Source organism: Podarcis cretensis (genome assembly GCF_951804945.1).
Source record: "Podarcis cretensis genome assembly, chromosome: 3".
In the NCBI taxonomy this organism is placed as follows: Eukaryota; Metazoa; Chordata; class Lepidosauria; order Squamata; family Lacertidae; genus Podarcis; species Podarcis cretensis.
Genome location: NC_137172.1, coordinates 125297406 through 125320630, shown reverse-complemented (window position 1 = coordinate 125320630; position 23225 = coordinate 125297406). Strand labels below are relative to the sequence as shown.

The 23225-nt window shown below is 43.1% G+C and overlaps 1 protein-coding gene and 2 long non-coding RNA genes across 4 annotated transcripts in view; 1 reads left to right on the top strand and 2 right to left on the bottom strand.

Moving 5' to 3' along the window:
* LOC307212813 overlaps window positions 1-23225 on the top strand; it is a 107461-nt gene that overhangs the window by 66613 nt on the left and 17623 nt on the right. The window lies entirely within an intron of this gene.
* Window positions 1-23225, bottom strand: part of LOC307212670 — a 153695-nt gene that overhangs the window by 113235 nt on the left and 17235 nt on the right. The gene's annotated exons all lie outside the window — the stretch shown is intronic.
* Window positions 1521-21782, bottom strand: OPN5 (opsin 5). Of its 2 annotated transcripts, XM_079970045.1 has the most exons (7): window positions 21557-21782; window positions 18003-18155; window positions 12071-12190; window positions 8706-8876; window positions 4374-4708; window positions 3039-3283; window positions 1521-2146 (listed from the first exon to the last, which is right to left on the bottom strand). In XM_079970045.1, the coding sequence occupies exons 2-7, from the start codon at window positions 18130-18132 to the stop codon at window positions 2071-2073; spliced, it is 1077 nt and encodes a 358-aa protein (XP_079826171.1). In that variant the 5' UTR covers window positions 18133-18155; window positions 21557-21782; the 3' UTR covers window positions 1521-2070. The 2 variants fall into 2 exon arrangements, with proteins under 2 accessions (XP_079826171.1, XP_079826170.1); XM_079970044.1 differs by lacking the exon at window positions 1521-2146 and having other exon boundaries at window positions 2915-3283.

Sequence of the window (23225 nt, the reverse complement as noted above, 5' to 3'; positions counted from 1 at the left end):
GGTGCTGCCTGACAGAGGAGGACAGGCCAGATGTGGAAGAAGAAGAAGAAGAAGAAGAAGAAGAAGAAGAAGAAGAAGAAGAAAGGGTATCTTAAATTTTGCTAACCTTTCACTGCTTAGCGCAGATATTCATGGGAATATCAAAGAAACGTCAAAGAAAACATTCGTCAAACGTGTTCTAATTTCTTTGAGGACCTGTTTTCTTAAATGAAAGTTTTGGCAAAGATGGCAATAAAAGAACCTTCCCACATCTGTAGTAAAGGTAAAAGGACCCCTGACCATTAGGTCCAGTCGTGACCAACTCTGGGGTTGCAGCGCTCATCTCGCTTTATTGGCCGAGGGAGCCGGCGTACAGCTTCCGGGTCATGTGGCCAGCATGACTAAGCCGCTTCTGGCGAACCAGAGCAGTGCACGGAAACGGCGTTTACCTTCCTGCCGGAGCAGTACCTATTTATCTACTTGCACTTTGTTGTGCTTTCAAACTGCTAGGTTGGCAGGAGAAGAAGAAGAAGAGTTTGGATTTGATATCCCGCTTTAGCACTACCCGAAGGAGTCTCAAAGTGGCTAACATTCTCCTTTCCCTTCCTCCCCCACAACAAACACTCTGTGAGGTGAGTGGGGCTGAGAGATTTCAGAGAAGTGTGACTAGCCCAAGGTCACCCAGTAGCTGCATGTGGAGGAGCGGAGACACGAACCCGGTTTACCAGATTACGAGACTGCTGCTCTTAACCACTACACCACACTGGCTCTGGGACACCACACTGGAGCAGGGACCGAGCAAGGGGCGCTCACACCCATCGCAGGGATTTGAACTGCTGACCTTCTGATCGGCAAGCCCTAGGCTCTTTGGTTTAACCCACAGCGCCACTCGCGTCCCTTGCTTTAACATGTAGTTACCTTTTAAAAGAAAGCCATCTAATAACACCATTTTCACACTATCTGCCTCGCGATAATAAATCATTCATACATGGTGCTGCAGTCTCAGCAATCTACGTACCTAGAGCAGGAGGCAATCAATATTGCTCCAGATCTAAAGTGGGACGTGGTTTTGAGAAGGAACTCTGAAAGGATGGCTCCTTAGCCCTCAATCCAGCCCCCTTTTGGATGTGCTGCCCCGCTTGCATGGCGCACAGCCCAGAAGCTCCAAGGGACTAACTGGCCATCCCATCAGCAGCACTTCAGTGCACAGTGAGACCTCTTTCCTGGACTAGAGAAAAGTACTTGCTGCAGAAGGCATGGGAAGAGCCACACAACAACAAATTTTGAATCACTACTTCTACTCATATCTTGAAAATGTTGCATTGCAATTTTCTTATTGTTCTGCAAGCACATTTTCATAGGTATTATATATTTTCTACAGCAAATGAAGACTATGACTATGTACACACCACCAGCTTAAAACACAGTGAAATTGGACCTCCCCCCCCCTTTGCTGTGTCTCTAATCTCATGTTCTGTTCACGTCAGTGGGTGAAGAGGGAACATAGATGTCCTTTTCAAATTGGATCAAAGGTGGTAGGACACATAAAACCACAGTATTTCTCAAGGAACTACCAGTTAGAAGTGAACTGTGGCTGATGTCATGTGTGCACAGCAACACAAATTACTGGTGGGAGCAACCGGGTGCCCAGGAAGTGGGAGTGAGCAAACAGCCCCCATGGAGAGAGACCCATTACTCTTGCAATTCTGTTTAACAATTTTCAACTCAATAAGAAACGCACATCGTAAACAATCTTTCTGCGGGGGTTGACCTTCAGTCATTTGCCCAATGAAGTCTGCTGCTTGTGTATGGCTGTTGCTGACCAGAGTGAAGATATTTTAATGAATGAAAGCAGAGCAGAGCAGAGCAGATGTCAACCTTGTCAATGGCAAGCACTTTGCAAGAATGAAGCTTGTGTTTACATTCTTATAACATACACAAACAAAACGATTATTTTTTGGGGGGAGATCTTTCACTTGGCATGGAAAAATGCATGCAAATAAAAACACAGCAAAATAGAGCTAAATTAATGTTAAACGTTGTAAAGGAAGCAATTAAGAAAAGAGTTGCTTGGTAGGTTAAAATTACTGTTTACAGAGTTTCTTCGCTGTCCAGTTGAGTTTCATTAATTACTTCAGAATTGTTATCTGCAGATATTGTATACGGCCTATGGGAAGAAATAAAATAATGTCATATGACCTTGATGTCATATTAATCTTGATTAATGTTAAATAATAAATAAGGTGTTCACCCAGACTTTTCCTCCCTCTTTAGATTGCACAACTGAATCCCAAGTAATATCTGAGTACAATCAAGGAAAATGAGTGTGTATTTATCAAATGGCCCACAAAACTGCTATCTTGAGACACCTAAAATCTGAATAAATGTTAAAACAACTAAAATACAGGAGTATCTCATGTAAATACAGCATTTCCATATGTTAAAACACAGAATTCGAACAGAATTGGGTAAAAAATTAATGCGGAATACAAAACCCTCCTGCCCTTAAGATTAACTTACTTTCTACAGCTTTTGTTGTTGTTGTTAAGCACTTTTTCTCCTCCACTGATCCTGATACCAGAAGTATATTCAGCTGGATGAATAGTGCTTGGGGTGGAGGAAGGAATATGTTGGGGGGGGGTGTATGTCTGCATTCCTTAAATGCTAATCCTCACCCTCAATATATGAATTATTGGGCCTTCCATCACTTCAAGTTTGGTCCCCTTGGTCATATTGTTGTCATGTTACATCCCCATGTATTTTCAGAAATGGGTTTCAATCCCTCAAGTCCTGCACGTCTTTGGAAAAGTACTGTTTAATGCCACCCCAGTCTCCGAGCAGTGAGAGATTCCAGGGCCTTTGCCTTCCTTGGAAGGAGGAGTGCTGAAGACTGTAGCGTCTTTATGCTATTTGGGTTATTCCCACATATATACAACCCTTACTGGATCCAGGACCCCGTAATCTAGAAGGGACTCAGGTTTCAAACAGACTGACCCCCCAAACTCACACCAGTACTCTGACAACAGCATGCAGAAATTGGCCACTTCTGAAAAACATACTGGGATCTCTTTAAGGAGGTTTTCTTCTGCAGTGGCTTGAGAGGACATGGCCGGCAACAGGCAGATTTGCAGTCAATGACTTGGTAAATGACAGGGTTGTACATAGCGGCAGACTTTGCAAGTAAGGTTGGGATCACAGAAACTTTGATGGGAACTGAATTTGGCCTTCCAAACGCTGACCACACGGAGACAACCGCATAGGGTATCCAAGCAATTAGGAATCCTGCACAGATCAACATCGCCACCTGGTGAGAAGATTCATTTCATGAAATGATAAGGATAAAACCCCACTTAGTATAATAGACATATGAATATACTGTACGTTGTGAGCTGTATAACAAAAGGCAGATACTGTGAAGCAAGCAGATTTTGGTTTTTTTCACATTGAGAAAAGCATAACACATTTATTTAAGTTTTGACATTTATATTCAGATCTATTTCCACTTGGTATAACACAGACATTCTTTTAGCAGACATCTATGCTTAAGGTTAAGAATAAGATAAAAAATATATATAACAGAGGCAAAAATTAGAATGGAAGGACTAGAATGTATGAAGGACTAGAATGTATGAAGGGCTAATTCATACAATACTGCAACAGCCTCTGTCTTCTTCCATGATGCTCCAACAATAGGCAGGCGAATCACATGGATGTGGCAGATTGTATGATATTTTCCCATCCACCCATCACCCTCTATGGGGTATGGATGGGAGGGAGACATACCGTTCACCCCATGGATGGTGAATAATCCACCAGTCATGCTTGGAGAAGGCCCTCTGAAATCCATGGACATGGCTAGCCCAAGTCGAGTGACTTCTATTCTGTGTGTGATTTAGGTAAAGGTAAAGGGACCCCTGACCATTAGGTCCAGTCGTGGACGACTCTGGGGTTGCAGTGTTCATCTTGCTTTATTGGCCGAGGGAGCCGGCATGCAGCTCTTGGGTCATGTGGCCAGCATGACTAAGCCGCTTCTGGCGAACCAGAGCAGTGCGCGGAAGCACTGTTTACCTTCCTGCCAGAGTGGTACCTATTTATCTACTTGCACTTTGTGCTTTCGAACTGCTAGGTTGGCAGGAGCTGGGATCGAGCAATGGGAGCTCACCCTGTCACAGGGATTTGAACCGCCGACCTTCTGATCGGCAAGTCCTAGGCTCTGTGGTTTAACCCACAGCGCCATCCGCGTGATTTAGATGGATAAAAAACTGTGATTTGGACATAACAGCGCACAAAAATATGCCTATGCTCTCTGGGTGAGCAGGCAAAAGTTTGATTGAACTTTTATCCTTCAGTCCAAGCAGATGACTTCCAAAAACCGCTGAGAGTCCTGTACCCACCTTAGTTAACTTCATTTCCAGCACATGGGTTTTTTGAATCCTGGTGTCATAATGAGCTACTTCTTTTGTGGATGACTTGACCTTTGCTATTATTTTAATATAGGAAAACATGATCACTGCAGTTGGGAATAAGAGACAGAAGAAAAGGATATTCATAATAAAAGCCTGTCCAGCCGCAGAACCTTGAGCTAGCCACCAGTCCAGGGTGCACGAGGTCCCAAATGGTTCTGGAGCATAATTTCCCAAGCCAGCAAATGGTATTGTTGCCCAAAACGTAGCATAGGACCAGATTATTCCCAAGCAGATAAAGGCGTGGCATCTCTTTAGCCAAGTACCTAGAAAAGAATAAATGTATTATTGCTAAGTAAATGCTAAAAACATGCCTATGCAATAAATATACAGTGTTACCTTGGGTTACATATGCTTCAGGTTACATACGCTTCAGGTTACAGACTCTGCTAACCCAGAAATAGTGCTTCAGGTTAAGAAGTTTGCTTCAGGATGAGAACAGAAATCGTGCTCTGGCGACGCAGCAGCAGCGGGAGGCCCCATTAGCTAAAGTGGTGCTTCAGGTTAAGAACAGTTTCAGGTTAAGAACGGACCTCCGGAATGAATTAAGTACTTAACCCGAGGTACCACTGTACATGTACACATGTGAGTAATCCAATTTATCAGACCTTTTAAAAGTCCCTGGGAGAATGTTTAAATTACCAACCATGGAGGTTTGGCATAATTGTATGGGCCCCTCCCATTGATCTCGGTGCCCTCCTCATATGGCAGTGACCCCATGAAAACACAGGGCTGTAGCTGGGGAGGGGGTGAGGAAGGCCCCCGCTAGGCAGGCGAGGGGCGCGCACACAAAATTGGCTAAAGTATGTCCATAAATACATCTATAAATAAAAATATTGATTAGTGTGTGAGCAACTGAAGTGTGTGAGGAATTGAATGGATGGAGAGGGGGGTTGGAGGAGAGGCAGAAAAAAGAGCTAATTTGTCCATGTCTGGGGGGCGCAATCTGGATGGTTCTGCCAGGGGTGCAAGATCACAACCCCCACACATTAGGCTCCTTCCGCATCTATTGTGGAATTGCTGCTCTTTGCATACTTGCACTTTACAGGGAATCTGCATGACATTATGTTGTTTAGTCGTTTAGTCGTGTCTGACTCTTTGTGACCCCCTGGACCAGAGCACGCCAGGCACTCCTGTCTTCCACTGCCTCCCGCAGTTTGGTCAAACTCATGCTGGTAGCTTCGAGAACACTGTCCAACCATCTCATCCTCTGTTGTCCCCTTCTCCTTGTGCCCTCCATCTTTCCCAACATCAGTGTCTTTTTCAGGAAGTCTTCTTGTGCTGGTCCCGGGGGGGGGTGGTGGTTACCATGCGGCGTGGTCTGAGTCCGGTCCTGGGTCGAGAGTATGGAGGCTGTCCATCAAGGGCGAAGCGGGGTCCAAGGCCAGGAGCCTGGCGTGGTCAGGAACTCTGGAAGAGCAGGACAGGGTGCCAGCAGGAACAGGTTACCAATGATGTTGCTCCCGCAACCTGGGACTGGGTTGACTGGCCTTTATCTCCTCTGAGGCATAGGGCGGTCCCGGCCCACAGGTGACTCGCCTCTCCTGGCCTTAAGGCGAGCACTCCTCCTGAGAGAACTTAGTTCCCTCCGCCTCTCTGCCCTGAGCCTCTGCAGGTCAGGAGAGGCTGGAGGGTTACTGGACCCAGAGGCAATCTCACCTTCCCCTGACAGGGCTGATAGTGGAGCACCTGCAGGCAATGGGTCCCCGATCACCTCTGGAGCCAGAGTGGATTCAGCTGGTGTCTACTCCTGAGGATCCGGCACAGGTGAGGGCCCTTCAGGTTCAAGCCCCAGCCCTGGCTCAGCCAGCCCTGGAAGCGGGGACTCCAGTGCAGGCTGGGGTTCCTCAGGTTCAGCCTCTGAATCCAATTCCCACGCCATCACACTTCTCTTCTCATGAGGTGGCCAAAGTATTGGAGTCTCAGCTTTAGGATCTGTCCTTCCAGTGAGCACTCAGGGCTGATTTCCTTCAGAATGGAGAGGTTTGATCTTCTTGCAGTCCATGGGACTCTCAAGAGTCTCCTCCAGCACCATAATTCAAAAGCATCTATTCTTCAGCGATCAGCCTTCTTTATGGTCCAGCTCTCACTTCCATACATGGAATGGGATGGTTTTCGTTGCTACCTCCTGTATAATGTTGAGAGCCTCCATCCATAGTTCTTCAGGTACTCTGTCCAGCAAATCTAAATCCTTAAACCTGTTCTTCACTTCCACTGTGTATTCATAAGGGATTTGGTTTAGATTGTATCTTACCGGCCCAGTAGTTTTTCCTACTTTCTTCAGTTTAAGCTTGAATTTTGCTATAAGAAGCTGATGATCTGAGCCACAGTCAGCTCCAGGTCTTGTTTTTGCTGACTGTATAGAGCTTCTCCATCTTTGGCTGCAGTAATCAATCTGATTTCGATGCTGCCCATCTGGTGATGTCCATGTGTAGAGTCGTCTCTTGTGTTGTTGGAAAAGCGTGTTTGTGATGACCAGCTTGTTCTCTTGACAGAACTCTATTAGCCTTTGCCCTGCTTCATTTTGAACTCCAAGGCCAAACTTGCCAGTTGTTCCTTTTATCTATTGATTCCCTACTTTAGCATTCCAATCCCCTATAATGAGAAATACATCCTTCTTTGGTGTCAATTCTATAAGGTGTTGTAAGTCTTCATAGAATTAGTCAATTTCAGTTTCTTCCGCACCAGTAGTTGGTGCATAAACTTGGATTACTGTTATGTTAAATGGTCTGCCTTGGATTCGTATCGAGATCATTCTGTCATTTTTGAGATTGCATCCCAGTACTGCTTTCGCCACTCTTTTGTTGACTATGAGGGCCACTCCATTTCTTTTGCGGGTTTCTTGCCCATAGTAGTAGATATGATGGTCATCCGAACTGAATTCGCCCATTCCCGTCCATTTTAGTTCACTGATGCCCAGGATGTCAACATTTATTCTTGCCATTTCATTTTTGACCACCTCCAACTTACCCAGGTTCATGGTTCTTACATTCCAGGTTCCTATGCAATATTTTTCTGTACAGCATTGGATTTTCCTTTCGCTTCCAGGCATATCCGCAACTGAGCGACCTTTTGGCTTTGGCCCAGCCGCTTCATCAGCTCTGAATCTACTTGTACTTGTCCTCCACTCTTCCCCAGTAGCATGTTGGACGCCTTCCGACCTGAGGGGCTCATCTTCCAGCGTCATAACTTTTATATGCCTGTTGTCTTTGTCCATGGAGTTTTCTTGGCAGGGATACTGGAGTGGCTTGCCAGTTCCTCCTCCAGGTGGATCACGTTTGGTCAAAACTCTCCACTATGACCTGTCCATCTTGAGTGCCCTGCTTGGCATAGTTCATAGCTTCTCTGAGTTATTCAAAGGGGGCATGACATTATACTGTAAGCTAAATGTGGCCTCTCAGGTTTTGCCCCTTTTGCTTCCTCTTCTTTTCAGAGCTTAGGAAATCTGCCTTCTTAAACTGGAGGGTTAAGGTGAGTCAGGGCACAGCTATCCCATTGCTTTTCAGCTAGAGAGGAGCTCAGACATGGGCTCTATAGATTTCCGATCTCTATGATCTGTCTGTCGCCTTCAGGTAACATTGCCTTCACACCCTTTTAAATATTCTTTTAAATCAGTTGCATTGCATCCAAATCAGGATCTGGACCAGCAGTGAGATGAGTAGCAGTGTTTAGCCCTTTCCCTAATGCCAGGATCCTGGCAAAAAATCTCTCTCTCGTGCACGCATGCACTCACGCTTGAACAAACACATACACAGGCTGGAGAAAAGGCTCAGAGTGGAACTGCTCAGAGTTTCCACGTGGGTGGAAATAGATCTGGATTGTGTTTTATCTGGGTCTGTGATATTGTTGGCCAGATATTTTCTAAAAACTTTTTAAATCTAAGATTTAAGAAATCTTTTCTAGTTCATTATGCCTAACTGTATAGTTTTGGATTTCTCGTCTGCTTTTTTATTTCTACCCATCTTATCCAACTCATAGCAGTCACTCAAAATTCTAATTCTAAAGTAATTATAACACTACAGTTATGTTTAACTAACCATCTGACTATTCAAATGACTTTAGACCTCCTGATGTTTTCTACATCAATTTTATGAGCACAAAGGGATTTTTATTAATTCTTGCCCATTTACAAGGACACAATTCTTGGATGACATTCCTCTGAACAAAAGTTTGCCGCTTAAATTGATGGAAAGAGAAATTTACTCTCTAGTTTCCAAAATAAAGGAGGGACATTAATCCTCCCCAGCCCACCCAGTCACTTACCATACGATAAGTAGCAGATTTTGAAATATCTATCCAGGCTGACTGCTGTCATGGTAATAAGACTTCCGATGCCAAAAAAGAAACCTGCCCATCCATACCAGCGGCAGGCGCTCCAACCAAAAATCCATCGATGGGAGAAAAAGGCAATGATGCTGAAAGGCTTTCCCAGCACTGGAAAGGAAAGCGCAGAGTTGAATGATCTTGCACTGCCGCCCTCAAAGCAGCATTTCAAGAAGGAGATGCGCGAAAGTGAACTTTTCAAGCAGCGCAAAACAGCATATTCAAAAACAGAATGACATGGCAGGATTCGCAGAGTATAAACAGATCTGCCTTTTTATGCAAATAAATTACTGAGAAGAACAACAACCAAGACCAACAACACTTCTGGGTTAGCGCCATCGCCGAATGGCGGATTCCCTCCGAGCTCCGGAGGGAATCGGCTTAGCAGGGGTCGGGTCCTGCTGCGGCGGCAACGCGGGGCCCCTAAAAAACCACAGGCGCGGAAGCCTGTGGACCTGGTGACTCGGCCGGCACCATTTGCGCCCCCCCGACCTGCGAAGGAGCCTTTTTAAAGGCTCCGGAACGGGGGACGGGGAGCGGCGTGGTGCTGAGAGTCCTCTGCTTCCCCTGCTGAGTGAAGCCGCATGCCATGGACGGAGAGCGCTGACTTTTTCCTGGGAACATTCGGATTAAAAGCAACAACCCGTGAGTAATACGGAAATTGGACTTCTAAAAGAAAAAAAAATTTTTGAATTTGGCACGATCGGGGAAGACGCAAAGAGGAAGTCCGTCTTCCCTGCTTTGTAAACAATCTGAAGCAAGGACTAAATAATTAAGTTCGAGAGAATATCTCCTTTTTATTGGACTAAACTATTAACTACACGGATTGACAGTATAAGTAATTGTGCTGGAGGATAAGAGCTAACTTTGAGAGCTAAAGTTTCCCCCCCGAGACCCAGGAGCGATCCGCGAGAGGAGCCTGCTGAGGAGACATAGACTTTGACAGCTGTCAAATTAACTGTCAAAGTGGGAAAAAATAGAGAACTTTGTTTCTGATGTTTTTGCTGGTTACATTCGCTACAATATAGTGATAAATTGTTGAAAATAAAGAAGAAATTGAAACAAGGTAACTGGACTGTTGGGCTGGAAGCGTAAGGAATACTTAATAACCAGAATCCCTCTAGAGGGGGTTCAGGGACACTACAAGAATGGAAATAGGCTGGAAAATACTAGCTGATCTGGATGAGATTGCCTTTCTCGTGAGAAAATTGGTAGAGCAAAGTCATGTTTTGTCTACAGTCCAGGCAGCTGAACAAGAAAAGAAACTTGAGAAATTTGAGGAAGTGGAGAAAGGGATATTGGCTGAACAGGAGCAGCAGGAAGGAGGGGCTGAAATGCTGCAGAAGGCAAAGGAGAGCCGGAGGCCTGTCAAGATGGATATAAAAGAAAAAAAGGACTGGATGATGAAAATTTGGTTTGAATTGAAGAAGGAGGAATGGAAAGATCCCCTTTAGTGGAGATCTGAAGGTTTTGGGACATTTGGACCTAAAAGGAATAAGAAACAAGTTTTGAGTCCCTCCTTTAAATATGGAGGCCCGGCTGGAAGGAACATGGACATTTTTGGGACAGAGCCCTTCCAAGATTTGGTGGTTAATACAAAGGACTATCAAAAAAACCGGCAGATAGGAACTGAGAGAGAATTAAGAGCCTCTGATGTGAGAAATCCAGGCTGATACCAGATGGACTAATGGACAATTGTTTAGGGATTGAAACCGGGAAAGGGAGGGTGGGGTTTGGGAATCCGAAGGGTGTACAAATATATTTTGATTCTTTCTAATGTTTCTTCTTTTTTGCTTTCTTATCAATACAAAGATGGGGAATCCGTGGAAGGGAAACTGGGTCGATCTTAGAAAAAGTCTTTAAGCATAATGACCAATGTATATAAGTTAAAATTCGATATATAAATTGTATTAAGTATAATTAATAAATTAGGGTTAAAAAATTAGGGATAAGAACTTGTTGAACTAATATTCGGACATGGAATGCAAGGAAGGGAGGCGAGGGGAAGTCGCAGAAAAAAGTTATTGAAAATTAGGATTGTAAATGAGGAATGTTTTCTTTTCTTTTTTAATTTTTGTCTTTTCTCTTCTGTTTTTTCCTTTCTTTTTCTTTATATTTTTTTCTGGAAAGCTGTTCTTGGCTTTCTGTATATTATGTGAAACTACAATAAATATCATTTAAAAAAAATGAAAAAACAAAAAACAAAAACCAACAACACTTCATGGATAATTATTCATTCTCAGGTAGCGATTAGTAAGCTAGAATGTTTTGCTGACATTCAGCTATTACGTAATTTCAGAACTCTGGCGCTTGAATTCTAAACATTTTAATTTCCAAAACACATTTGACCAAGATGGGGTTCCAGGTGCAAGGTGGTATCTCATATCATTACCAATAAATTGTTATTTATCCCTAGCAGGACGCAAGGCGCTGTATAGCATATGGACAATGGAGAGTTCGGGGGGGAACAGGGGCAATGGAAGGCAGCCCAGGCAAGGTCATGGAGACTGAGAGAAGTCTTCGTGAAAGAACTGCGATGCAGGGAGGAGCTGGAGGTGGGAAAGTTGCTTATTTTATTTTAAGATAATTTTATCTTCCCATGAGATTCCTAATACTGCTTTGCCAGAACAAATTTGCCTTCAAATATGAACCATGGCAGTTCTAGCTGCTGTTTTTGTTTTGAAAGTGTGAATTATGTGATTTCAATAAGTCACCTGAATATTAATGTAACTTAAGTGATATAAATTATTTCATTATTCTTGTTAAAATAAGGCTACATTTCTTCAGAACTGGGATTTTTTTAAATGAAAAATGTCGCAGAATGATGTCATGAGAACACACACTGTAGCTCTCAGAGTGAATATGTACAGTGGGTTCAAGGAAGCACAGCAGATTTTGGTAAGAACATCTAAATTTGCAGGATTCCTCATTTCTGCTGTTTGTGAATCTCTCTCTCTCTCTCTCTCTCTCTCTCTCTCTCTCTCCTCTCTCTCTCTCTCTCACAATTTTCAGTGTTTCTTAAAATAATAAATGATTAAATATAAGGCTAAAAAGAAAACAAAGCTGTCATGTTTAAGTAATCAATTTAACAATGTTGATCACTTATATGTTAGACAAAGTAACCTGTGGAAGTGCTAAACGTTTGGGCCTTTGAAAGTCGCTAATGATTTTCTATAATCATTACTCAAGGCAGAAATAATGCCAACCGAAATCTGAATGTGAAAACCATGTAGAGTCCACGCCTGTCCATAGGAACAGGAACTATGGTAATATTTTCATTCTCAGCTCCGCTCAAGTTAAATTACCTGAAATACCCAGGTCACACACTGCTAGATTGACAGTCATTATTTCCGCAGGCCTCAGCTTCTTTTTCCGTTGTGTAGACATATAAAGGACATATCCATTGCCTAAAGTGGACATAATCCCTGTAATGAAAAATCAAACAAAAATGGTGTCGGTGTACTCAAAAGAAACTTCAAAATATTTTCCCCAGAACTGAAATAATTTCTGCTCCAATTGCATACACAGCAATGAAAACGAACTGTAAGAGTCTTGAAATGAACAAGACTAGTATAAAGAGCTGGAGAGCTCAGCCATTGCCGTTCCCTTGACATTCTTTTGCCACAAGATTCACCCCATGGCGCAACAAAATGAAGCTTCTTCACCATCATCACAGTATGGGCTCCAAAGGCCACATCAGATGTCACATCAATCTGCGCATGTCTAAAAATGCAAATGCTTTTGTGCAGATGGAGAGGAGGGGGTGAACGCCAAAAAAGAAGTCCCCTTGGGGTACCTTGGGATGGGGGGGGCAATAATTTTCATTGGAATAGCAGGGTGTGAGTTAAATACTAACCCTTTTGCCCCATCCACTGCGGTCCAGGACTGTGCCTCTCCAGGACAGCTCTTTGCACTGGAAAAACAGGGCATGCAAATTGCATCTACACAATTAGCACTGTATCAAGTGTGGACAAAGAGGAGATGTCATCTTTGATGTGTTACTACCATATTTTTCGCTCTATAAGACGCACCAGACCACAAGACGCACCTAGTTTTTGGAGGAGGAAAACAAGAAAAAAAATATTCTGAATCTCAGAAGCCAGAACAGCAAGAGGGATTGCTATGCAGTGAAAGCAGCAATCCCTCTTGCTGTTCTGGCTTCTGGGATAGCTGTGAAGCCTGCATTCGCTCCATAAGACGCACACGCATTTCCCCTTACTTTTTAGGAGGGAAAAAGTGAGTCTTATAGAGCAAAAAATACGGTAATTTCAAGTCCCCTGAGGAAGGAGGTGCCCACTTCATTCCAGAAGAAGTTACACTACAGACCTGTGTGAAAATCAGATTTCTGAAAGAGAAAGAGCCTCCTTCACAGAAGAATACTTTCCTAGGTTCTCTGGGTAAAGAGAGCTATTATCAAACCATTTTAGATCTACGATGTAGATATGTTCTTAAAAGCTGTAACTGGCTCATATCTTGAATGTAACCATGGTGAGAAAACAGTATATGAGTATTTACACATAGGCAGGTCACAGTCCTAGGGAAAAACTACTGTTGCCTGCCACCCCAATCTCTGAGCTGTGCAAGATCCCAGGGGGTCCAAGCGTTCACTCAGGGTCCAGGTTTCCTTTGGGACAATGAGACACAGCAGAGACAATGGTGTCTGTACGATATATGGTTTATTTACAAATACTGGTGTTCCCCCACTTGCACGTGGGTTACGTGCTGGGCCCCTGAGTACCTAAGCAAAAATCATGTGAGGACCACCCTCTGAAAAGGCTCTACATGCCCATTTTTTGTCCTGCTTCCCAGCTTTCTCTCCCCAGTCCAGACCAAAATATCTGGAGTTGAAGCTCTGGGGGCAGCTGGAGGCTGGAGGGTGCACTGTTAGGCAGGGAGGCTGAGCAGCCTAAACAAAGCCTTGCTGTGCCTCTGGTCTCTTTGGGGCTTCCTCCGTCCTCATCAGGTTTCAGCGAGGGTCTCTTTGTGAGCCACAAGGTCTCTCCAGCTCTCTCCCGCCATTTCCAGCTTTGACTCTTTTTATTTAGCGCATATACATGGTTGCGTGCTATATGATCACACGTAAGGAGGGGGGCACCTGTATATACAGCCTGAGCCTGCGATGGAGGGGTCCCCAGTGTTAACACCCCAAGAAGGTCCTGCTTCTCCCAGAGCCACAGCCTTGGGTCCCAGCAGAATTCAGGCCTGGCTCTGTCTCTGGCTTCCCAGGCTGCTGCTTTTGCCTCCAGCTTCTAGCTCATCTCCCTCCCCTCTCGACTCTGGCCTTTTGTCTTCCTAACAGACAGTGGAGGGGGGCACCCATTTGCCCTCTGACACAGAGCCACTCCCTTTCTTTCCTTACCAACCCACACCTGGCAGGAAATTACCATGCTGGATTGAGGAATTAGAAAGGGGGCTCAGGCATATAGCCTAACCTCCTCCCCGCAACTCATAACACTATTAATAAAATCATGAGACGTAAAGCTTTTTGACCTTGCAATGGATTCAGTGGTAAAGTGTTCACAGAAGAAAACCTTGACAGAAAATAGATTCACACTAATGGAAAGGCTGCTTAAATGAAAAGCACCCATTTTTGTTTTCTATTTTCATTGTGTCAAAAATTCATCCACAGAATCAAGAAACCATTAATCATCAAGAAACCATTAATATTCCAAGAGATAATATTTAAATTCATCAATTTTTATTAGTTTCAATATTCAAAGACGTGCAATAGAAATATATGGATTTGGGCTGTTTGTTCTTATCACTCCCCTCCCATGGCCTCCAGTGTCTCTTCACTTTCCTGTGATGCCTCTCCCCTCAGTTCTCTCTTATATCTTTGCCAGAATTTCGAAACTTATTCAACAGATCTGAAGGTCTTCCTCCTGTCTTTAAATGTAAAGGAAATCCTCTCAGGGATTTGTACCTTACATGATTGCTCTTTAAGGCCTCTGTTATTGTCCTGTAATTCAGTCTCTTTTTAAGAAGTCTTTTTGGTATTTCTTTGTATATTATTATATTTCTCGTCAATCACCAGTTTCCTTTTCTGCAAAATTTTATCTTTCAGCAGTCTTGAATTCAAAAAGACCAGGCAATCTCCTGGTCCTTTGGTTGACTTGTTTGTTTTCCTGATCTTATTCTGAATATTTTATCTATATCTTGTAGCAATTCATTTTTTTGTACTCCTAGCCAACTGGTGAGCTCTTTTGATAGTTTAGCTTCTATATCTTCATCTTGAGTTTCTGGATCACCTCTAAAGCGCAGAATGAGTTCTCTTCGATGCATCTCAAGAATTGCAATCTGGTCTAATGTTTCCTTTTTAATTCCGCCATTTCCTCCATGATTGTATTCTGGACCCTCTTCAGGTCTTTATTCTCGTTATGGATCTTCTTAGTTATTTCTTTTGTGAGTTCCTCATGCTTATTAGTTCTGGATTTTAGATCTTGAACAGTTTTCTCTGTTTCCATGTTCTTGATAGTCAAATCTTTTAGCTGTCCAGATAGATCCATTATTAATTTGGAATTCTGTTCTATCTTGCTGCCCATATTATCAAGATTGTCATTTACTGATTTATTCATTCCTATGATGAGCTCTCTTTGGTCTGCATTGGTGTCTAGTTCAGCTGATTGATGTCTTCAGGCTACTGTGGAGGTCATTTGTGTGGTTTGATTTTTCTTATTTGCCATTATGACTGTCTTTCTATGTACACACAAGTATAAACTTTGTCCCAGTCTTAGTTGACTCCTTTTGATTATTATTTACATTTTCCAACAAATATAATGAAATAAAATAAAAATATTAAGAAAATATATAGAATTAAAATTAAAAATGAGCCTCAGTATCTGTACTTCCTTATTTTAGAGAGAACTGGGTGGTACTTGGTCAGTTAACTACCCCCCATTTGGGGTTACTAGATTTTAAATTCCAAATTCTTCCTTTAACAATGATAACTTGAGGAGCAATATAACACACCCCAATTAAATAAAAAGGGATTAATTTGTTTCTGTAATTCTATTTGTACACCTTTATATCCGTTAAATTGCATAATACCAATGTATCAGATTTATCAGTTTATCAAATTATATTACTTTACAAACTTTGAGGGACCCATGCAATCAATTGCTTTTTACATTACATTATAGCATCAATGGTGCTGGAGGAGACTCTTGAGAGTCCCATGGACTGCAAGAAGATCAAACGTATCCATTCTTAAGGAAATCAGCCCTGAGTGCTCACTGGAAGGACAGATCCTGAAGCTGAGGCTCCAAGACTTTGGCCACCTCATGAGAAGAGAAGACTCCCTGGAGAAGACCCTGATGCTGGGAAAGATGGAGGGCACAAGGAGAAGGGGACGACAGAGGACGAGATGGTGGGACAGTGTTCTCGAAGCTACAAACATGAGTCTGACCAAACTGGGGAGGCAGTGGAAGACAAGAGTGCCTGGCGTGCTCTGCTCCGTGGGGTCACAAAGAGGCGGACATGACTAAACGACTAAACAACAACAAATAGCATCAGTATAAATCAACAGGCTCTTTGAATTCATACAGGTTAGTAAATGCTTATAAAATTGATTAATTGAGCAGTCTTGTGGAATTTATTACTTGAACAGTCTTGTGGAATTGAATAGTAGATTCTGTTGTTGGGATGGATGGGATACTCCTATAGTCGTGAGTCAGATGGTATTGGTGTGTGTGTGTGTGTGTGTGTGTGTGTATACACACATATACATATACATATACATATACATATACATATACATATACATATACATATACATATACATATACATATACCAATTTCTATCTTTGGAGGTGCAGTTGCCTTGTCCCTCCGCTAGGTGTCCTTGCCATCTTGGTTGTATCTCTTCCCTCTGGTGGCGTATTGGCCCTGAAGCGAAGTTTCTTCCTGTTCCAGCCAGCCGGGAGGAGGCGGAGGCGATGACTCAGCTTCTGGTCATTGCCATTTTGCTTCACTTTTGGTCGCTGCTGGCCTCCCTTTCTCCCCGTTCCAGCCATTCTTCTCTCCCCTTTCCCCTCTTTCCCCTGCGCTCTCCTGCTTCGTCCCTCCGCGCCGCGCTTCTTTCTCCCCCTGCTTTATTTGTGAGGCTCTTGTCTGTTTTTCTGCCTTGAATTCTGATCTGGGCGGGGGCGTTTCCGCCTGGTTCCCCTTCCCCCTCTTGCTCCCCTTCCTTTCTCTTGATGGGTCAGTTGTCATAAAGAATTTTTCCGTCTCGGCTCTCTAGATTCTGATGAAATGTCTTCAGTCTTATTGTAGTGTAATTGCTGCAGGGTAATTCAAATGGCAGTTTGAACTGATTCAGCTTTCCGCTTTCACGTTTTTCTATAGCCTGGTGCTTGTCTCCATGGTCTTTCTTTTTGGGTCCGGGGGCGTCCCGGGACGGGGATGGCGGCCCTCTCTCGGCCCCTGCTTGCTTCGGACCTGGCCGCCCCTCAAGCCTTGGAGGGCCAGGAGCATAGACTTGTTCCGCCACACATGCCCCTTTCCATGGGTGCCTCTTGGGGATCAGGGCTTTCCCATTGGAGCATGTCTTCCTGCAGGGCCGAGGCCACTGGCATCTGTCGGTAGAGCAGAGACTCTTCATCTCAGGGTTGTGGGTTCAAGCCCCACGTTGGGCACAAGATTGCATTGCAGGGGGTTGACTAGATGACAGACTTTGGCTTGCATGACAAGGTTTCCTTTTCCTCCTCTTCCCCCTGCATCCCTCTGTGCAGCTCAAAATCTGCTCCAGAGGGTTGGGCAGATGCTCTAGGGCAGATTTGGGAGGTGCAAAGGGGGCTGTAGGGAGAGGAAAAGTACGCAAAGCTTTGCTGCACAAGCAGAGGTGCCTCCCCCCCAATGATGAATTCTACCTGTTATGGTTATTTGTAATTTTCCCCAATATGTGTTCTGTTATATTTATTGTTGTTGATTTGACATAATGTGAGCCACCTTGAGGCCAAATTTTAACAGATGAATGGCTTATGAAGTTTCCATTTGCAATACATTTTGGAATCCCCATAACCATCTAATAACAGGAAAATGGCTATAATGAAGCTGCCAAAGGGGGGATAAAGGGGGGTGGGGTCCCCCCATCGGATTAGGGCGTGATGGAAATCAAAACTAATATTATCCACCCACACTTTATTTTCATGGTTGATACTTGGATATATCTAGTTCCTTTGCAGACATCCAGAGATAGTACTATACGGTATATTCACGGGAATAATTTGAGAATCTTACCAATTATTAATAAATAAAATCCAGCAACTATGTCAGCTTCTTTTGAGAGTTTTGATTCAAAGGGGTCTTCATGTTCCTCGTAGGGAGTAAGAGAGCCATCTTCAGATGAGATATTTTGTTTTGAGTCCATTTCAGTCAAATAGAAATTAGTACCTGAGAAGTAGAATAATATTAATGGCGCATACCTGGCACAATGCTACAAATCTAGAAACCTTTTCATTTATAAAAATGGGGAAATACCAAAACCTTATTCCTATTTGATGGAAGTTTTTAATGTGAAATGGCCACCTCTGATTTTGTGTTTGATTAAAACTGATTAAATGGTGTTGGCTGCACCAACAGGGCACTTCTATGCACACTTACATGGGTGTAAGCGTCACTGAATGTGGAGGCTTACTTCTGAGTAGGTATGCTAAGCACTGCCCTGTTAATGGTCTGGTACTTACAAGATGTAACCACGTAACAATTTTAATGCAAAATTTATTCTTATAATTATTCATGTGCTGGGCAGGGGAATGGTCAGCTGGGGTGAACAAGCCTAATAATTAATAATATGGAAGTAAATGCAGTGGTACCTCGAGTTACAGACGCTTCAGGTTACAGACGCTTCAGGTTACAAACTCTGCTAACCCAGAAATAGTACCTCGGGTTAAGAACTTTGCTTCAGGATGAGAACAGAAATTGCACGGCGGCAGCAGGAGGCCCCATTAGCTAAAGTGGTGCTTCAGGTTAAGAACAGTTTCAGGTTAAGAACAGACCTCCAGAACGAATTAAGTTCTTAACCCGAGGTACCACTGTAGTAGCAATAATACTGAGAGCAGCAGCTGCAGGCAGAAGGATGGCCCTCCCTGCCTGTGCGCTGTGATTTCCACACCTCAAACATCCCTCCCAGGACACCATTAGGCTTCTGGAAAGCCTTCCATGGGGCTTAACTGGAACCAGAATGGAGGACTTGTTTGAGGACAGATGGCTGAAGGCTGCGCCTCAGCCCACATTCCTTGAGAGTGCCAAAAGGAAGGAATCCCTGATACACCATCAAAGATCTTCTTTTTTATTTAGGGTGCAATTCTATAGCTGCCCAAATGTATACGGAATGCATCCAACAAATTTTAACGTTTTATATTGCTGTAACCTATCCTGGGACCTTACGGTGAAGGGAGGGTAAGAAATTGAATCTATGTACTACTCAGAGTAGACCTATTGAAAATAACAGGTCTTAGTCATGTCTGTTGCAAGTCCTGAAGTGGCTTTCCTTCCCATTCACTTCGATGGGAGCGATTTTTATTTTTTTAAGTGAGACACTGAAACAAAATGGGGGGGAAAGACCTGCTTGACTTCCCCCCTGGCTGGAAGTGGTGCTTTTCCACCAGGAAATCTTCTCTCTGCTATTTACCAAGGGTTTCCATACAGAGAAATAAAAAACCTTTCCAGCAGAATTTCGTCTATATGTTCAATCATGTAATAAATAGGTTCATAGTTCTTCCTCTGAAACGATATTCCAACTTGGGTGGAGGCAGGCAGACCCTTAAAGTTGATGGTAAAACATGAGAAGCACCAGCTCAAAGATATAATCAAATAATTATTAATTATAATAGTGAAGCCATGGATTTTATTATGCAGGTGCAATTACCTGGCCATATTAGGAGACTTACACGCAAGAAAGTATTTTAGAACTCTTTATTTTATACTAAAAATGGTTTTGTTTTATTTGAAAACACAGTACACCCTTTTGAGCTGTGTCCTTATTTGCCTGAAGAACTTGAAAGGGCAATGTAGGCAAAAACAAAACACTAAGTCCCAGTCCTGAAGAGCTTTCTGTGATGGAGGAGAAGACGCAACAAGCAGAACGGAGGGAAAGAAGGGTGTCAGCGGGGGATGTGAGCGAAGGAAGCCTTGGAAAGAACTTCCCCGACACTCTGCCCTGCATCTACCTGTCATGTATTAAAGATATTTAAATATCACATCCCAAGTTGGGCAAGGGAGGAGGCATGGTGAAAAGCTTAGATGTAGTATTTTACAAATATAGCGTGACAGCAGAAGGTAAATGCCTGTAGCATCTCTGGAGATTTAGGGTTTGTTTGTTTTTTACCTTTTCTTATACAGTATCTACCAAACAAATGGCAGATTCTGCTGGTTTCTGTGGGTCAAGCAAGAAAGAGTGACAGGATGGACTTATATTTGAATGCAATACGGAAAAAAGAGTAAAGAGTGGACTCAATGGGTGGATGGCCAGCCTTGGACTCCCTTTCGCTCAAAACAATTTAGCCCTGCGATTTAAGTAATGATTTTATGAATTCCACCCCACAGGATTTGGGTGGTTTTACAGTCATATTGGACAACTTTGGAAGAGTTGAGTTGAGGACCACAGTGCTAGATTGCTGTCAGTGTCTAATAGGACAGCCATCAACCTTTCCAGACCGGCCATTCCCATTTAACTCCCATCACCAGATACAGGAATTTTTATATTTTAGTTATGCATATTTGCCTTTTTCATTCTCTCTCTTTCTCCTGTTAAAGTGTAAAAAGACAAAGAAAAATAGTGGTTGTGACATGAATAGGATCCACCCCATAATTAGACACAACTGAATGGTCACAACCCTCACACTAAAAGCTTATAAACTAAACTAAAGCACCTCCTTCACTTTCTTTATTGTCATATATTATTCAAGTTGCCTCCTGCCTAAATTATTGCCATAAAAAGGAAGGAAGAGAAGGGAATACCAGAGTAGCTCTTATTAACTTGAAATGCTGCTGCTAGCATTCTGATTGTACTGTGCATCTTCACCTGGAATTCTTACCTTTTCTGAGAGATCAACAAAATAACATTTTGGTTCATTTAAAATTGAAAGAGGGGCACAAAATAGGACCTTTTTTTGCACCATCATCTTCTTTTGGGAGTATGTGAAGCTCTTCAACAGGTAAAATGGATAACTGGTTTTCAGTTAAAGCCATTTGAAAACCCCTAAAATTAATGCTGCTGTAATCCAAATCTTTTGTACTTTAAATAAATATAGCACATTGGCAAGTAAAAGATTCTAGACATGATAGCTGCAACAATCTGAACCCCCTATTAGTACATTATCTTTATTTTAAATAAGCCAATCAATTTTAATCTCAGTCTCTTGTTTTAAAGGTGCCATGCAAGTTTCTTAAGTCTCGTTTACTGAAATCACATTTCCTTGAAAACAATGGGAACTAAATTTGATGGGATGATGCCCAAACTTTGTAAATGGGGAACACCAATTCCATTGTGGAAGCCTAAAGGAGCATTAATAAAAGCCAAGGATTCCTCAGCAAGCTTTCTATTTAGACTCGCAGCGCCGAAGATGTGACACACTGTATTGTACAGATTGGAGCTGTACAAAAGCCCCTCCTTCAACTATGTATTCTCTTGTGGAGCAAGGCATTACCCAGACAACAAAAGTTATTCTTAAAATGACCTCATATTTCACACACACACACACACACACACACACACACACACACGTGCAGAACCCTCAGATATAGCCTTGAGAAAAAATGTTCTTAAAAGTTAGAAAAGAATTCGGAAATACCTGTGTCTTGAGTTTTGCACAGTACATCCCTCCAAGCTCTGCTCTTGGTTTCCAGATCAGAAGTAATTCCTTGACTACTGTCTATGGCGAATTGTGCTCTTTTCAGCGGAGATGTGGCAAGTGGTAGTCAAGAAGAGGAAAGGGCTTCCTCACAGCCTGGCAGGATGTGCTGTTCCCCATGGGCTCGCTGCTCCATCCCACCCGCCTTCCCCGCTTCCCGCATGCTGGGGCTTGAGAGTCTGGCGTTTTAGCACCTGCTTGGAGCTCTTTCTCCGTCTGGAGCAGCCCCTCCCCTTGGGGACCTGCTCAGTCAGAGCTCTGAGGAGCCAATGAGAGAACAAGAGGCAGGGAGAGATGCTGGGGATGCTGCTTCAGTCCTGGACTTTGCCTGTGACTGGGGTGAAATTCCACATATAAATACTGGTATTCTCTTTTGCTGCTAGCTGCTGTTCATTTGCAAAAATTGATGCAGTTTTACTATGTCAAATTCAATAATTATTGGAAGGCTCATGCAAATCTTGTTTGAATGAATCGTCTATTTTTGACTTATTTTTTTTTCCAGGAGCCAACATTTCACAGATCTTGTCACCTTTCAAGCCAGAGGTTACGTGTTTAGAGACATAACCAAAACAACACATAGATTTCCATAGACCAAATTGAAAAGGTGAGGATTTTACATAGCCCGAAAGAGCCTCCCTTTAGCAGTGACAAGCAATACCGATGATTTGTCTATAGTACAAAATTTTCCTGTTATCTGGTGTCCATAGAAGAAACAGAAGCTCTGCAAATATAGTTAATTAATGCAAGTGCCTGAGCTAATGATGTTCATCATGTAGGGTATTTTTAGTTTATTGATGGTTAAAGAGGATGAAGAAGGTCTACTTTTGCTGATAAGATAAACTCAGGGGGCAGAATTGAAAAAAGAGAATGAAGACAGATGTGTCCTTGTGGACTCTAAGTAATTTTATTTTTGTCATTGAAAATCCACTGTCCAAGAATGTAAATGCTTAAAAACAATCTCCTAACTTTAGGTAGTATGGATTGTGAAGTCTGGGACCCCACCAAACTCCCAACTGCCTTCACCAGATAATACTAGATAATTGTGGTCATTTGGAACCTTTTTCATCTTCATTTTACTGCTAACAGATGGAGACTTGTTTGCTGTTAATTCTGGAAACACTTTGAGTAAAACATTCATTTATTTGCAAAGCTAAGCATCTGCAATTTATTCTAGCCTAGCTGAAGCATTTTTGTGGGGAACAAATCTACACAAATTTTCATGTGCTTGGAGCAATCACCATTGTGCTTATCTCAGCTACAAGAGAGTAAGAAATCTCTCTTCCAAACCTCTCTCTCTCCAGCCTTGACCTGCTGGTCTGCAGGCGGATCCTGCCCCTCTCCAAACTTATTTCTGTACCCACCCACTTGAATTTGGTGGCGGAATTGGTGGAGGATATTCAGGCCTGCAAACACTGGACTTTACATGCACCTCCTTGGCAAATCCAGTGTTGCCAGGTTTGCAGCATCCATTTGCTGGCCCCAAAGAAATGTGTGTCCTCCTTGGCTTAACAGGCTAAGGCATCTTCCATCACAGCAGCAGCAGCAGCAGCAGCAGCCCTTCTGGCCTTGTACACGATGACTGGATTGCTGTTGTGACAACAAGAGGCTG

What these genes read in the sequence shown, in the direction of transcription:
- OPN5 (XM_079970044.1), bottom strand. Translation starts at nt 18,132, where the DNA reads ATGGACTCAAAACAAAATATCTCATCTGAAGATGGCTCTCTTACTCCC. An exon ending in GTGTGACCTGGGTATTTCAG is followed by an intron (nt 8,877 to 12,070) that starts GTAATTTAACTT and finishes TTTCCTTTCCAG; the next exon opens with TGCTGGGAAAGCCTTTCAGC. An exon ending in TGGAAATGAAGTTAACTAAG is followed by an intron (nt 3,284 to 4,373) that starts GTGGGTACAGGA and finishes TCTTCTCACCAG; the next exon opens with GTGGCGATGTTGATCTGTGC.